General features: G+C 43.4%; 1 protein-coding gene across 1 annotated transcript in view; it reads left to right on the top strand.

Annotated features, from left to right (window-relative positions):
* Positions 1-17,255, top strand: part of DIP2C (disco-interacting protein 2 homolog C) — a 180,808-nt gene that overhangs the window by 142,394 nt on the left and 21,159 nt on the right. The window contains exons 29-31 of the mRNA XM_014549632.1: positions 2,737-2,867; positions 12,001-12,169; positions 14,870-15,040. Coding sequence (XP_014405118.1) covers positions 2,737-2,867; positions 12,001-12,169; positions 14,870-15,040 — 471 coding nt within the window. The remainder of the gene's footprint in view (positions 1-2,736; positions 2,868-12,000; positions 12,170-14,869; positions 15,041-17,255) is intronic.

Here is a 17,255-nt window from a genome sequence, read left to right as displayed (position 1 = left end):
CTCAGAGGTTTCTAGAAGATTCTTGAGTAACCTTATAACTGTGGTTTTGCACTCTATATCCAGTATTTTGCTTTCATCCATTTCTTTCATTTGTGACATGTTTGTCTCTGCATTTTGGTTGCTTCCCCGTGTTTGTTTCTATGTATTGGGTAGCTTTTACGTCTCCTTGAGTTGATATAGTGACCTTTTGTGGTTGGTGTCCTATAGGGCCCCGTGGCTCAGCCTCCCCAGTCACCTGAGGTGGACATTCTTGGTGCACCCCTTTGTGGGCTGTGTGCACAGTCTTGTTGTAGTTAAGCCTTGATTGCTGTTGGTATCACTGGGAGGAATTTTTGACTGTGAGGACCAACTGTGTCTACAATGAAAGAGCTGTTGTGCAGGAGACACCCTTATGGGGCAGGACTTGCTTCAGTGGGGCTTTGGTGCTCACTGAGTCTGCCCCTTGAGTGCGTCTCTTATGGATGTGAAGAGTTGTAATCCAGTATGGTCTCACACTGATCACTGGGTACACTGGCTCTTGGATCTCCAAGAAGGTGCAAAGTCATCCACTGCCTGGGGCCACCCAGCAGGAGCTATAGAGATATCTGCAGGTTCCTCCTCTTTGTATGGGGTTTGGAAGTGCCCAGACTGAGGCCCAGCTGTGTAGCAAGGGAGGCTGCTGCTGCTGCTGTTGCCTGACAGGTTTTAGGCTGAGAAAGGACAGGCCATTCATATACAAAAGCCACTGCACACAGCTTGGGTGGGGGTTTAAATTGGGTGGGATGGGGTCTCAGGAAATTACCAGGGCAGAGCAAACAGCAATGGCTTCCAATCAGCCCTGCACCGGAGAGGTCCCTGCATCCCCGCACAGGAACAATGATCACTGCGAGCACCTCTGAAAGAAAGCCGCCCTCGCATTCCTGCCCCGATGCCAGACAGTCCAGTTTCTCCTCGTATGTGTCTGGGTCTCCCTGAGTCTCACCCAGAACTGGAGTTCAGAGCAAGCAGGAGCTTGTATCTCCCTCCCAATGAAAAGAGCAGCACACCCAGTGCCAGCCCGTTCCACGGCTCCGCGCCTCCTACCAGTCTCAGTGCACTTTCTTCACCTCTCTAGTTGTGGAACTTCCACTCAGCCAGCTTTCCCGCAGTTGTGGATAATAGTTGTTCTGCCTTTTACTTGTAATTTTGATGTAGTTGTGAGGGGCAGCAAGTATAGGTGTTTACCTATGCCGCCATCTTGGTTCTCATCTCCAGGAGTTTTTCTTAAGACGAGGTTCTAAAGAAACATTTCACCTTGGGCTCTTGGTTTGTGATGTTGGCAGGTCCAAGATTGGGATGAGTTTAGAGACTGAACATTCAACTTTTCTAACTGCATTTTCTTAATCTGTGTGTGTTTCTGTCACCCTGTTGAAATCTGTCAATGCTCACTGATCCTTAATATCACAGAGCCCTCTGCAAGCCCCCAGGTGATGGAGGACCCTTTCTCTGCTCTGTGCATCTGTGTACTCACAGATCTCAGGTTTCATCTTTAAATTTCCACTAGACTGCAAGCTCCTGAGGCATGGTGTATTCTTTTGTTATATTTCAAGAACCTAATACAATGCCTGATACATAACAAGTGCTCAGTTAACATGTTTGTATTTGCCGCGCTGAGCTGAAGGACTCGGCTCTCCAGCTACAGGGGGTGCACAGCAGGGGTTCCACAAAGGTTTGTTTCAGTTGGCAATCTGAGAATGGGAGGAAGCTTGCTAGTTAGGATTTTACTAGCTCCTGATCCAGGAGGCAGGAGGTTGAGGAATGTTTCATAAATTCATCCTTTTTTTCCCCTTAAACAAATATTGTGGCTTTAAAAGCATGCTAAAAAGAACTACTTACGTGTTAGATTCTAGGGTAATCTGTGTTACCTTGTATGATTCAATGAAATACCCACAGTGAAACCTTCCGGGCAGGGCTTCTCCCCATAAGGTCACAGTGGAAGGAGCCCCCAGGCCTGGCTTCTGTCACAGCATTTCCCTGGGTTTCCTGCCTTATTGCGATGCTCTCACAGTCCCACTCTGGGGAACACAGCACTTCCCATTAACTTGAGGCCTCTGGTTCACTAGAAAGCTTCTGTGAGACAGTTGGTTTATTAGATATATTTTACAATATTTTAAAATAATTCACATTCTATACTGACCATAGTAGGACTGCTCCCGGGATTGGAGAGGCTCCTGCCTGTCCCTCGACAGTGGGCTGAGGGTGAATGTTGGCTGCTGTCACATGGTACAGCAGCCGTGTCTCACTGCACAGGGCTCTGATTCCAGCTCAGGTGTGTGCCCTTCAGCAAATGCACCTTCTCTGAGCCTCCCTGAGCTGGGGCTGGTTCACCCCATGCTCTGCTGGCCCATGTCCCCTAGCAGTGCTCTGTTGGGCCTGAGATGGTTGTGAATAAGGTGTAGTCCCTGCCCAGAGAAGGGAGTAAGTGGTGACATCTCCCTACCTAGTTCACAGGCCCACATGGGGTCGCAGAGGAACCTGTGGACTAACCTGCTATGCAAATATAAGACATGGGGATTTCAATTACTAGAGGTATTAGGTCCTGGGGACAAGAAAATCGTGTGTGTGATTTTCTCATGAAAAACGGAAAGACTAATGAGAAGATAGCAGCCCACGCCCTCCTAACAGAGTCGAAGCTTGGTCACCATTGTCCCCTGCCCTGAATCACTCTGGGCACTGGTGTCGGGCTCCGTGCACTCAGTGGGCCCTGCTGTCTTGCAGATGTGTCACGCAGCCACCAGTGCCTTCTGCCGATCCATTAAGCTGCAGTGTGAGCTCTACCCCTCTAGAGAAGTGGCCATCTGCTTGGACCCTTACTGTGGACTTGGGTTTGTCCTGTGGTGCCTCTGCAGGTGAGTGTCCCTTTAATATCTTTAAAATAATAAGTAAATCACATACCTTCTCTTGCACTTGGTCCCTGTTCTGCCCCTGCTCAGCCAGGCTGTCATGGTGTCATTCTGAGGTGTCTGAACCAGTCGGTCTCCGTGAAGTTTGCTGAAACAGAGACGGTGGCCTCTGGGGACATTCTGAGAGCTGTTTGTCAGGGACCCATGGTTTCCCAAGCAGAGCACTCCCCGGCCTCAGGCTTGCTTCTTTCGCTCTTAAATCCTACCAAAATCCCTGGCCTGGAATTTGGATTAAATCAGCTGGTGTGGCAGTTGCTCTCCTCCTTCAGGCTCCCCCCTGATGCAGGTGATGTTGGTGGGGGCGGGGAGGGGAGCTGCCACTGAGGGACAGCCCGAGCCCTAGCTCCTGCCAGGTATTTACAGATTATACATATATGTTCCTTGTAGAAACTTTAAAAAATACAAAATACTATAAAGAAGAAAATAAAGCTTCAATAATCATACCACCTAGTGATACCAAGAAATAGTCACAATTAGCACTTGGCATGGCGCCTTTGAGAGCTTATTTTCTAACGCAGCATAGCACCTTTTATCATTAACACCCGTGAGTATATGAGAGTGCTGCAGTAAACGCCAGTGCCCACCATCCAGCTGCCATGGACCAGCTTGTCATCCATGTTGCTCCATCCATCTTCCCTTTCTACTGTCCCTTTTTCACATGGGATATTTTAAAGCAAACACCAAACACCACGTGATTTCACCCATAACCCTTTAAGTTACATATACAATTTTGTAAATGTACATCAACATATTTATAAAACGGAGATGCTACTGTATGAAATCAGTCATAATTCCCGGGTTTTTTTTTCTTAATAGTCTATAGTAGACATTTTTTTCATGTTTTTAAACACTCTTCTAAAACAATGATCTTAGTGCCTTCATAATATTAAATAGTAATAGGTTGGATTAAAATCCAATCCTGTGTTTTTTAAAAACACTGGCATTCTAATTAGGACAATTAAACTTTTTTTAAAAATATATTTTATTGATTTTTTTACAGAGAGGAAGGGAGAGGGACAGAGAGTTAGAAACATCAATGGGAGAGAAATATCGATCAGCTGCCTCCTGCACACCTCCCACTGGGGATGTGCCTGCAACCAAGGTACATGCCCTTGACCGGAATCAAACCCGGGACCTTTCAGTCTGCAGGCCGACGCTCTATCCACCGAGCCAAACCGGTCAGGGCTTAATTAAACTTTTTTGATGAAATATATAGAATTAAACAATAAAAAATGTTAATGATTTTTGCCGCCATCTCAAATGCAGTAGCATTGTGGGTAACTTTTTCTTGGGAAATAGTTCAGAATATACCATCCCAACAGGAGGGCCAAGGTGACCTTAGACATATTAGGCCAACTGAGCAGGAAGCTTGTCCTACTGACCTTTTAGGACAACTGTCCGTATGCCACTTGGCAAAGGTTAAGCTGAAGCCTGTGAGTGGAGTGCCTCCTGGGCTTGTAGGGTCACCAAGACTAAATCCCATCCAAGCAACAGAGAAGATGCTTTTGAAGGGAACATCCTTGATGGGCATCACAAATAGCAGGGTGGGAGTGTCTTTAAAGGAATTGTGCAAACAGGGTCGCAACAAACCTTTTCTTAATGAACGTCCTCCCTGCAAATTCACTCAGAAGTCACGAAATCAGTGTTCTGTTGATGGCCCCTGCAACATGAAAAATCAATGCGTAACAGCTGTGAACCTCTTCATTCTGAAATCCTCTATAGCCGTGGTCGGCACACTGCGGCTCGCGAGCCACATGTGGCTCTTTGGCCCCTTGAGTGTGGCTCTTCCTAAGCCTAATTAAGTTAATAACAATGTACCTACCTATATAGTTTAAGTTTAAAAAATTTGGCTCTCAAAAGAAATTTCAGTCGTTGTACTGTTGACATTTGGCTTTACTGACTAATGAGTTTGCTGACCACTGCTCTATAGAAACATCCCAGTGGACTTGCTTTAAAAACTGGGCCTGGGAGCAGCCACTGAACAACAGTGAGAATCACAACATTCATAAATGTTGTATGTTCCATTTTCCTCTGAAAGAAGCTAGGGCTCCTTTGAGAAATGGCTGATTTCAAGACTGGGACAGGAAGGAAGTGCTCACAGAACGAGGGGGAAATGCCAAAAGGACCAAGGAGCCAGCTTAAAGCCGTGCCCGCTGGCCAAACAGGGGCAATCTGAGCATCCAAGTAAAGACTGTAATAGATTATAACACTTCAAATAAAATGGGAAATTATATGACCATTCAGGTATAAATAGGTGAACAGATTGAAAGCTCAGTGAGGAACAAGGATCTACATGGGAGCTGTCCACCAGGCAGCTACCAATTATAAGGAGAGGAGAGAACTTCACAGTGGAGAATCCTGAACCAAGCGATCAAGGTGAACCTCGCCTGGGACCAGCACCTGTGTGTCACTGGGAGCCTTGCAGTGAGGAAAACTGCATCGAAGGTGCTTCACCTGAAGCTAATCTTGGGGGCATCAGGCACTCAAACTGAGGGACACGCGACAGCACAGTAGCCTGTCATCTTCATGAATGCCACTGTCACACGGTGGGGGAAGCACCGAAGAGCCCATCTGGACGGGGCCAACAGCTTCACTGCCCCCTTCGTTGTCAGATATCAGTGAGACAACAGGCAGAACGTGAGTAGGGTCTGAGGCTTAGAGGGAAGAAATGTATCAATTAGATTTTGATGCCTTGATTGGCTTGTGGAGGAAAATACTATACGTGTTTGTTGGAAATACCCCCTAAAGTATTTGGGGTTGGGGGACATCAGTTCAGTGGCTCACTCTCCAATGATTCAAGGGAGAAAAAGTTATTTTTACTTTACTTGGAACTTTAATGTTGTGATTGTTTCAGCATTGTTTTTAATTTGATACAAATTTTTTTTGTATATCTTCTTCCAAAAGTTTCCTTCAGCTAGAAGGTTATTTATCTGAAAATCACTGACATAATAGACTTGTTTGAAAACATTTTTATAAGATTCCGCATGTTTTAAAAAACATGTCAGAGATTTTATATTCACTGACTAGAAGCCCCAAATTGGTCAAAAGATTCAGTGTAACACCTGTCCAGTGTAACACCTTAGCAGGTTTTTGTTGGTTTTTTTTTGGGGGGGGGGTGTGCCAAAGATGACATGATCTTAAAATATAAATAAAGGACCCAAAACAATTTTGGAATAGAATAACAAAGTTGGAAAACTCAGACTTCCCAATTTCAACACTTACTGTTGTAACCATGACAGTGTGGTACTGGCATAAAAATATAGATGTAGATATATAAAATAATCCATGAAATAGAATTGAGATCCCAGAAAATAAGTCTGGTCATTTGATTTTCCAACAAAGGAGCAACTCAATGGGGAAAGGATTGTCTTTTCAATAAATTATGCCTGGAAAAGTGGACATCCACGTGCAAAAAGGTTAAACTTATACCTAACATCATATACGTAAATCAGCTCCAAGTGGATCATAGACCTTCTAGTTTATAGCAAAACTATAAAACTTTAAGAAAAAAGCATATAAGTAAATGTTTCTAATACTAGGTTAGGCAAAGGGTTCTTAGGTATGATACCAAGGATACAATACATTAAAAATATTGATAAATTAGACTCCAACAAAATTTAAAACTTTTGCACATGAAAAGACACCATTGGGAAAGTGAAAAAGCCCTGGCTGTTGTGGCTCAGTTGGCTGGAGCATCGTCCTGTACACCATAGGACACGTACCCAGGTTGCGGAGTTCATCCCCGGAGCCGGTGAGTGTTCTCTCTCTCTCATCAGTGTCTCTCTCTCTCTCTCTCTCTCCTTTCTCTCCCTTCTTCCTCCCCTCTTCCTCTCTCTAAAATCAGTAATTAAAAAAAGTTAAAAACCTCTAAAAAAAGAGAGAGAGAGAAAAAAAGTGAAAAGACAAGCTACAGACGGGGGGAAAATATTTGCAAATCATCTATCTGATAAAGTCCTTCTAACCAGATAGATACAGATTCCTAAAACTCATTAATATGCAACATGATTTAAAAATGGGCAACAGATTTGAACAGACATTTCACCAAAATACACAAATGACCAATAAGCACATGAAAATATGCTTCACACATATTAGGGAAATGCAAATGAAAACCGTTGAGATATCACTTCGCACCCATTAGAAGAGCTATATCCTGAAAGACAAAAAATAAAGTGGGAGACTTATATTTCCTGATTTCAAAACTATACTGTAAAGCAAAGGTAAGCAAGGGTGTACAGAAATGGGAATCTCCTACATCATTGATGAGAATGTAAAATGATGAAACCACAGTTTGCATAGTCTTAAAAATTAAACATAAATGTACCATACGACCCAGCAGTTCCACTCCTAGGCATCTACGGGAGAGAGAGGAAACCATGTCCACACAAAGACTTGACACTTGAAGCATTCACAGCAGGCTTTGTTTAAAGTAAAAGAGGCCAACAATCCAAATGCCCACTGACTGGTGAGTGTATAATAAGCAGTGTTCGTCACATTCATACAATGGAGTACAGCTGCCACACGGATAAACTTCACCCACACTGTGCTGAGTGAAAACAGCCAGACCCCAACGGCCACACATGATAGGATTGTGTCATGATTCCATTTACATGAAGTGTTCAGAAAAGGCAAATCTATAGAGACAGAAAGGAGAATGATGATTGACTGTGGCGAGGGTTTGAAACAGGATTGACTACAAATGGACACAAGCCTACCTTTAGGGTGATGGAATGTCCTAGAACTGCATCGTAGTGATAATTATGCAACTCTGCAGTTTACTACACTGCATTTAAGGCGACGCTTAAAATGGGTGGATTTCATGGTATAGGAATTATAGCTAAACAAAGGTGTCTTATTTTTATTTTAAATATTTTTTATGTATTTCAGAGAGGGAGAGAGAGATAGAAACATCAATGATGAGAGAGAATCATTGATCAGCTGCCTCCTGCATGCCCTCTACTGGGGATCGAGCCCACAACCCAGGCATGTGCCCTAACCAGGAATCAAATTATGATCTTGTGTTTCATAGGTCGATGCTCAACCACTGAGCCACACTGGCCTCGCACAAAGATGTCTTTAAAAAACAAACAAGCAAACAGAAAACAGTCTACCATTGGATTGACTGGCATGCATAGTACAGACACCAGCCTGTCAGGGGGGAGGCTTGCCCATGTGACACACAAGGTGATGTGGGTCCCAGTGAGCTGAGTGGCTGCCTTGCTCATAGTGCGCAAGTCATGATAGTTTTCAATTGTTTGTATGTCTTTTCAGGTTCATAATCTGAAATCATTTTATTACAAATTTATATTAGTTACCAAAATGTCTTTTTTTCTCTCCTGGTCAGCCATGTTTTTATTTATATTTTCTCAAATAGACTTTATTAGGTAGGTTCACAGCAAAATTGAGTGTAAGGTACAGAGCGAGTCCCTTCATCCCCTGGCCCACATGTGCACAGCCTCCTTCATTATCAACATCTCCCACCAGGTGGCACATTTTTTTATAACCTAGGAACCTATGTTGACACATCATCATCACCCAGAGCCCAACATTGACCTTAGGGTTCACTCTTGGTGGTGTAGAGAACCCAGAAGTAGACCCACATAAATATCATCAACCAATCTTTAACACAGGAGCCAGGCAACACAGTGGAGCAAACATAGTCTTTTCCTCAAACAGTGCAGGAACAACTGGAGATCCACATGTAAAAACATGAACCTAGACACAGAACTCACGGCCTTCACAAAAATTAGCTCAAGTGGATCAGAGACCTAAATGTGAAAGATAAAATTATAAAACTCCTAGAGAAAACCTAGATGATGGGGTTTGGTGATGACTTTTTAGATATGACACCAAAGATACAAAGCATGAAAGAAAGAATTGATAGGCTGGGATCCATTAAAATTAATAGTATCTGCTCTGCAAAAAACAGGAGAATGAAAAGATGGGCCACAGGCAGGGAGAAATATCCCCAAACTGTCTTTTTAATCATTTTGTTCTTTAATCATTTTGTTCTTCTAATCATCCTAAGATCTAAACCAGCGGTTCTCAACCTGTGGGTCGCGACCCCTTTGGCGGTCAAACGACCCTTTCACAGGGGTCGCCTAAGACCATCCTGCATATCAGATATTTACATTACGATTCATAACAGTAGCAACATTACAGTTATGAAGTAGCAATGAAAATAATTTTATGGTTGGGTCACAACGTGAGGAACTGTATTTAAAGGGCCAGAAGGTTGAGAACCACTGAAACTGAAATAGTTCCGGTTACAGAAGTTCTCAGAAAATATTCATTATAAGCAATCTGCTGTTAAGTAGGTTTGTTTTTTCCCACGGAGGTATTTATAGCCAGTGCCAAGTAATCAACATTGGTTAATAAATGAAACAATCATCATTTTTTGGACTGGGCAAGGAAAGGGCAAGTAGGATATTCATGAATCAAGTTTTCTGCTTGTCCTCTGTTTTCTTCCTACTGTTGACTTCTATCCTATTTATGTTGACTTCTGTCCTATTCATTTTCACAAGTATTCATGACATTCTCTAGCCAAGCATAATATCACACACCACACTATCACCCTTTCATATGCTAATGCTTCTGATCAAGCCAATCATTTCTCCTGATAGAAATTCTTGAGGAAGGTAGTAGGTGATTTGTATTTAATTTTCTTCGTTTTGGATCTTCTTATGCTCTAGCATTTATGAAATAAGATGCTGGGAACAATATGGAAATGATAGATTGTTATAATAGGAATATCATCCTAAGATTTCCCCTTCATCTTACTTCCCTAAGACATGAGGCTCAAGAGCCATCAAACATGTTTGGTGCCAGCACTGAAGATGAAATAGGCCTAGGTGTGAAGGAGCAGCAGCGATAAAAGCACGCAGGGTAATCGAAGGTGTGGTGGTTGAACAACATTTGGTGTTAACAAAAATTTGCCGCATCGTCTCTCAAAGAGGTAGGATGCGTGCTTCCTGGTGGATAATTATGATTTAGGAGAGGCATGATGTGCATGCTTGTTAGATTTAGGCCTGCACATTAGATCTTACACTTTAGATCTTTGACCTGGTACATGATCCCACTTTGGGCCCTGAGATTGTTCTTTTAATATCCATTCAGCAGAGGTAATTTTTCCATTATTTTTGTTTCTTCCTGCTTCATGCTTCCTTGAGGCTTCTAATTGGAGATGACACAGCAGCTACTAAGAACGGCTCTAATTCGGTCACACCAGCTGTAGTGTGCTGGCTGATTCTGCCACCCTGTGTGGCAGCTGACAGAGTAGGACTGAATTACGGTGCCCACCCACAGGAGCAAAACAAAATAACAGCTTCCAACAGTCAGTTGTGGGAATTCCCTTCTGCTTATTGCCAGTGTTCTCAGAGGCACCCCACCTCTGGGAACAGGGTCTTAGTGGGAGAGAGGAGAGTGTTGCTGTGTCTCTTAGCTCTCACCGCCCCTGGGAAAAAAAGACTGTAAGTCTTCAAAGATAGCCCTAAGACCTCTGTGAGTATTGGGGGGGGGGGGGGGCAGCATCTGTTGGCCCCTGGAGATAAGGAAATGTTTGTCTTCAGACCCAAGTATAAAATTCTTGGAAGGTTATTTTAAGAATAATACGGTATGCCCCAAAAGTAAGAAACAAGACTTGCCGGCCCATGTCAGTATTTTGTGATGTCGATGTATTTGTTGGCATGTTATCTGATCTCGTAAATACCCTTAATATAAAGTGATCTTGAATGACCTAAATTAATTTCCCAAGGACAACTCTCAGATGATTCAATCCTTTGAAAAGATCACAGGAAAGGTCATTTGCTGTCTTTCCTTTTGACAAAAGTAAATGAAACTTTGGAATAGAGGAATGAAGAAAGAAAAGAAACTTGCCCTGAAATGCCCTGAAGAATAGTTTTTCTTCTAAGGGCCCTGTTTAAAGTAGATTTTGCAAGCCAACCTAATTTCCTTACTTTTCTTTTTTAACTACTTTGATTCTATTGTAAACAATTTTGAAAATTTTAATGTCAGATTGACTTCATTCAAGAAGAATTGGCTTTAGATCATGACATAGCAGTTGAGTCTTAACGTGCTCTTTTATCTATCAGAATTTTGTACCTAGAAAATCCCTTTTACTTAAATCTTAGAAGGGGATTTATCTAGGGTATTTTATTATAGTGCATGACATCTATTCACATTGATTTACAGTCATAAACTAAAAAAGTAAAACCATTAAAAATGTAGATTAGACAAATACTTCAGTATTTTAAAGCCACACTTGCCCCACCAATTGATGACAGATCAAAATATATAGTCTAGCATTTCCCTAAATACATTCTCTAATCTAAAGGTAAAATTAAAGAAGACACGTTTTTCCTTTGTTCTGTTTGGTTTATTCTGATGCAAAATTTCAAACCTTAAAAATTGAGTGACAAGCTTTGTCTAATTGTGCTGATTTCCTTTCATTTACTCTGGGTGTCAGTTTCCTAAACCAGCGGTAGGCGTGCTTTTTCTCAACGGCCCTTTAGTAAGTATCTGGGCAGGTCGGTGCAACGCCCGTGTGGGCCATGTTATACCCCCGGGTGGCCAAGTCCCTATACGACTTCATTTACAAAAACGAGCAGCACTGTGGTTTGCTAACTCCTGTTCTAAACTTCCAGGCCTTCTACCAAAATCCAATTCTGTGCTTCCTGCCGGGAAGGAGACCCCGCTTGCCTTTGTACCGACTTTGAGAAACTCCGCAGCGTCACGGCTTAGGTGTTTCCAGTGCGTGCTCACCAGGGCAGGAAGGCTGGATCATAACTCTCGGGTTCTTTTGTGCTTTTCAGAGTGTGTTCGTGAGCAGGCTTTCATTTTATGCTTCAAAGTACCTAGGAGTAGAGTGGCTGTGACCGTCCCTCTCTGGCACGTGGACTTCGGGCATTTCTCAGGCACAGGTTGGCCCCTCTTCTGTGTCCTCGCTGACCTCTCCGCTTCAAAGTACCTAGGAGTAGAGTGGCTGTGACCGTCCGTCTCTGGCACGTGGACTTCGGGCATTTCTCGGGCACAGGTTGGCCCCTCTTCGCGCCCTCGCTGACCTCTCCATTTCTCTCTGCAGCGTGTACTCTGGGCACCAGTCCATCCTCATCCCACCTTCAGAGCTGGAAACCAACCCCGCCTTGTGGCTTCTTGCCGTCAGTCAGTACAAAGTCCGCGATACCTTTTGCTCCTATTCGGTGATGGAACTCTGTACCAAGGGGCTGGGCTCACAGACAGAATCCCTCAAGGTAAGCAGCCCTCACCGACCCCTCAGGGCCTGGAGGGCATTTCCCGGGTCCTAGGAAAGCAGTGTCCAAGGGTGTGGGCAGGGTTTGGGGAAGTTAAAATAACCCTTCACAGAAGTTGAGGCTCACAAATTTGTTTTCACGTGCAAACCTCATCTTATGACATGACTATTTCGGCACTGCCACAAAGAGTGCGAGTGTGTGTCACTGATGTCATTAATTCCATTAGGTCTTCTTGAAGGTCCTGAATTGCTTTCTCATTTGTTGGTAAATTCAGTTCTTCAGTCCCGTTCATTTTATTCTGACCCCGGTATTCAAGTCATCAGTTTGAATTGTGCCGCTAGTTTTATTTCCCTTGAAGACCTTGATTTATAGGCCTCAATCGATCCTAACCAAAATCCATTTTCACAATTAAGTGAACAGTGGTGTGTGTGTGACAATAATAGCATTTCCCTCTATTTAAACCAAGGACATTTCAACAAACATATTTTCATAGTAAATTAAGTAGCCTTTATTCAAGTAACTAGTTTTAATTTATATTCCTTCCAACTACTATGTACTGCTTCCATGCCCAGATGTGTGGGTTGCTATGTATAAATCCAGATTCTCCTTTGTGCATGTGTGCACACACAAATTAGTAAAGCAATACAATTGCTTTTCCTGAGTTTTGTTTTCTTTTTTAGACTTAATGTATTAGAATTGAACAGGAAAATAAAATGCAAGATAATTTTGATAATAAGTTACATAAATAAATGTGTAATTACTTGAAGTTATATATTTATGCAGGAAAACAAATTTATAAAACATAATTATTACTCATGTCCACCTGTATTACATTATGAAATGAATGAGAGCACTTCATCAAATTTCTCTGTAGCTGCATAAATAACCAAAGTGAAATAATATCGTAATTGAATGATTTCTAAGCACTTTACATATTGATTCATTTAACCTTTACAACAGCTCTCTGAAATAAAATCCATCCTTGACTTCATTTTAAAAATGAGGAAACTTAAGTGACAGAAAAATTAAGCACCCTTTCCAAGTTCTTGCATTTAATAAAATTTGGAGCTAAATTTCGACTCTGTGACTCCAGGTCCACATTTCAAACCCCAGGCTGCATTGTCTCCCGATCCATACACGTGCAAATCATTCGTATTACTGAGATTTTACTGTTTCCTGTGTACCTGTATGTGTATAAAATCATGTCTGTATACCAGTGATGGCGAACCTATGACACGCGTGTCAGAGGTGACACGCGAACTCATTTTTTTGGTTGATTTTTCTTTGTTAAATGGCATTTAAATATATAAAATAAATATCAAAAATATAAATCTTTCTTTTACTATGGTTGCAAATATCAAAAAATTTCTATATGTGACACGGCACCATAGTTAAGTTAGGGTTTTTCAAAATGCTGACACGCCGAGCTCAAAAGGTTCGCCATCACTGCTGTATACTGTCAGTGTCAGCGCTATCTTGTGTGTTTCCCTCTTTGGTTCGGGAGCCCTGTGAGCTCTCCCGGTACCCAACTTGCACGCACTCTCTCTCACTCTCTCGCTCTCTCACTCTTTCGCTCTCTCGTGCTTGCGCGTGCGCACTGCTGTATACTGTCAGTGTCAGCGCTATCTTGTGTCTTTCCCTCTTCGGTTCCGGAGCCCTGTGAGCTCTCCCTGTACCCAACTTGCACGCACTCTCTCTCACTCTTTCGCTCTCTCGTGCTTGCGCGCGCTCTCTCTCTCTCTCTCTCTCTCTCTCTCTCTTCCTGTAACTACATCCTTGCAGGTGCTTCATGGACTGATGGGTCTGCTTGTGGTGATTGTTCTCAGACACACCAGTCACCTCATGGCAAGCGCAGCCCCTCACTCTCACGAGGCCCCAGTGTGTGCTGACTCACTAGATTCCTCCTCTGAGCTTCGCTGTTTGGCTCAGCTGACTGATTTGGTGCAGAACAGAGGTGTGCAGACCTTAGAAACAGAGATGCCCTTGATATGAGATTTTATCTGTGACCTTTGAAGTCTCATGGTATATAAAATGTCTTTTGCCCAAACATTTCGTTTTCCACTCCTGTATTAGAATAGGTTTTCTCACCCTGGCCAGTGTGGCTCAGTTGGTTGGAGCATCGACCTGTGCACCTAAGGATCGAGGGTTCAATTCTCCGTCAGGGCACATACCCAGGTTTTGGGTTCGATCCCCAATCAGGGAGCGTACAGGAGGCAGCCAGTTGATGTTTCTCTCTCACATTCATGTTTCTCACATCCATGTTTCTCTCTCTCTCCCTCTCTCCCCCCTCCCTCCCTCCCTCTCTTCCCTTCCTCTCTCTCTAAAGCCAATTTTTTAAAAAGTTTACTCATTTCTCTCCAGTTCCTGTGCATCCATGCCTACTGGAATCTTTACAAATGCTTCCTTTCTTCCCCAAACCCTGTCCTTTATTTTGTCCAGGACCTTGCTTCTCCTCAACCTTTCTCCTCCTCATTCTTGCTGTTGCTTCTTGCTGTTATTTAAAGCATGTTTGTAACTACATCCTTGATAATCTGTTATCTGTGTGATTGATTTTTTTACACATCCTAGACTGTTTCAACTAATAGCGTGGAACCTTTCGACCCTGGAAATGGATATCTGCTGTGTGGATGGGCCTGGTTCCGGAGGTCACACACCTATGCACTTGGAAGGCTGATCTCTTACCACTGCTGTTGTTTCTAGGCACGAGGATTGGACTTGTCCCGCGTGCGGACGTGTGTGGTGGTGGCAGAAGAACGGCCTCGAATAGCACTCACCCAGTCCTTCTCAAAACTGTTCAAAGACCTGGGCCTCCATCCGCGGGCGGTTAGCACCTCGTTTGGCTGTAGAGTGAACCTGGCCATTTGCTTGCAGGTGAGTTTTTTTGATACCATCTGTACTGGGGTGACAGAGTCGCTGTTAATGACAGGTGTGCAACACATGCTCAGGCTCACCCTACTTTCCTTGGCTGACGCTTAGCTACGTTTAGAAGATGTGATTGGTGCACAGTGTTTCTTCCTTCTTAATTGTTTTTATTCTGTATTTGTCAGTAACCATCTTACCTAATAATAGACAAACGTAAATTGACCGCCCCTCCGCTATACTCTGTTTTTATTCTGTATTTGTCAGTAACCATCTTACCTAGTAAAAGACAAATGTAAATTGACCGTCCCTCTGCTATGCTCACCAGCCAATCAGGAGAGTATGCAAATTAACCCAACAAAGATGGCGGTTAATTTGCATAGGTATGCACGAAGCGGCAGAGCGAAGACTGTAGGCTCCGGCCAGAGCAGCGAAGGCCTGGGTCCCGGGTGCCGGAGGAAAACCGATGCCGGCAGCCTGGGGAAGGGAAGGCCTATTGTGCGAGTCTCTTCGAGCAGCCAGGGGAAGGGAAGGCCTATTGCGCGAATCTCTTCATGCAACGGGCCTCTAGTTGTTCATAATTAGCATTCCTGGGACCTTTTAACTTTTGTAACAGGAGCACTGTTTGTCTGCAGTTGGGCTTTCTAAAGGCTAGGCACTAGACAAATGTTTCATTGTGGCAAGAAATCTTGTCTTTTGAAGTACTTAGCCTTGTGTATGTAGACAGTGATTTCTGCAGGAAGAATTCCAAACATGAAGCAGGTTTGGCAGTTTGCTGCTATGGTGGCAATTTAGAAATAGCAATTACAACCGCACTTCTGTGGCATAGGCGTGAGGCCGCCCTCCTAAGGTAGCCTTGCATTAACCACCGCTAAAAAACATATACTTATTTTCTTTCTTTATTAGTCCACTGCCGAGTATCTCCACTACTCCTTTCTCTTTCTGAACTAACGTGAGGTCCAGTCCGTGGCGATCACTGTGCCAGGTCGGGAGGCCTGAGAGAAAGGAAGGGAAAGTGGTGTAGGAATGTTCTCCCCTGGGCCCTTCCCACACCTTCACCCAGGACAAGCTCAGTTGCAGAGTTTGTTCGTCAAACATCTTAAAACAATAAAAGCTTGACTCACAGCAGGTGCAGGAACGAAGACCAGTTGACACAAGTCACCCTGGCCTCTACTCCCTGCCCACCCACTCTCTCTAAGTCCCCTCTAAGTCTCTCTAAAGTGGTTGCTCACAACCAAGTTCTTGTCCTCATTGAACATTTCCTCGTAATCAGTGAGAAGGGCAGTAAAAACACAGGTAATTTTTTGAGTAAGTGAAGAAAATATTTTTAGTCAAAATAAACAGAGTGAGAGCGTGAACAATGGCTTGGACACACAGGAGGCAGTTTTAGGGAGGGTGGCAAGGAGGCTTCTCTAGGAGGTGACGTGGCAGCCGAGTGCCCTGTGACGTGAACCAAGTGCAGAATTCAGGCACAGGTGGCAGGGAGTGCAAAGCCTTGAGGCTGGTCAGCGAAACATCCACTTTCTGTTCCGATCTTTCAGAAGTTAGAAATGTGTGATGATGGCACCACACACACAGAGCCAGCTGTTATTTTGTTTTGCTTCTGTGGGTGGGCACCGTAATTCAGTCCTACTCTGTCACTCAGAATCAGCCAGCACACTACAGCTGGTGTGACCGAATTAGAGCCGTTCTTAGTAGCTGCTGTGTCATCTCCAATTAGAAGCCTCAAGGAAGCATGAAGCAGGAAGAAACAAAAATAATGGAAAAATTACCTCTGCTGAATGGATATTAAAAGAACAATCTCAGGCATAGCCCAGGTCTGAGGGCAGAAATCCCATGTCTCTTGCTCCCCGTGTATTTCTAAGGGGCCTGGTGCATAATAAATGTTTTCGAAAGTAATACCAAAAATACAGGTTAGCCAATCAACAAATAATACCCATAATTTCATCTACCCAGAGATCATCATTAATCCCTTAATGTAAATAATAATAATAATAAACACAAAAGGCTAAAATATTCCAAACTCTGTACCTGAATATTTAAAGCTGTTAAAAAATGTACATTTCACTGCTGGTGGGAATGCAGACTGGTGCAGCCACTATGGAAAACAGTATGGCATTTCCTCAAAAAATTAAAAATGGAACTGCCATTTGACCCAGTGATCCCACTTCTAGGAATATATCCTAAGAAAACAGAAACACCAATTAGAAAGGATATATGCACCCCT

The sequence above is a fragment of the Myotis brandtii genome, unplaced genomic scaffold, assembly GCF_000412655.1.
Source record: "Myotis brandtii unplaced genomic scaffold, ASM41265v1 scaffold562, whole genome shotgun sequence".
NCBI lineage: Eukaryota > Metazoa > Chordata > Mammalia > Chiroptera > Vespertilionidae > Myotis > Myotis brandtii.
The sequence above is the reverse complement of the archived record's forward strand: the minus strand, read 5'-3'. Positions and strand labels throughout refer to the sequence as shown.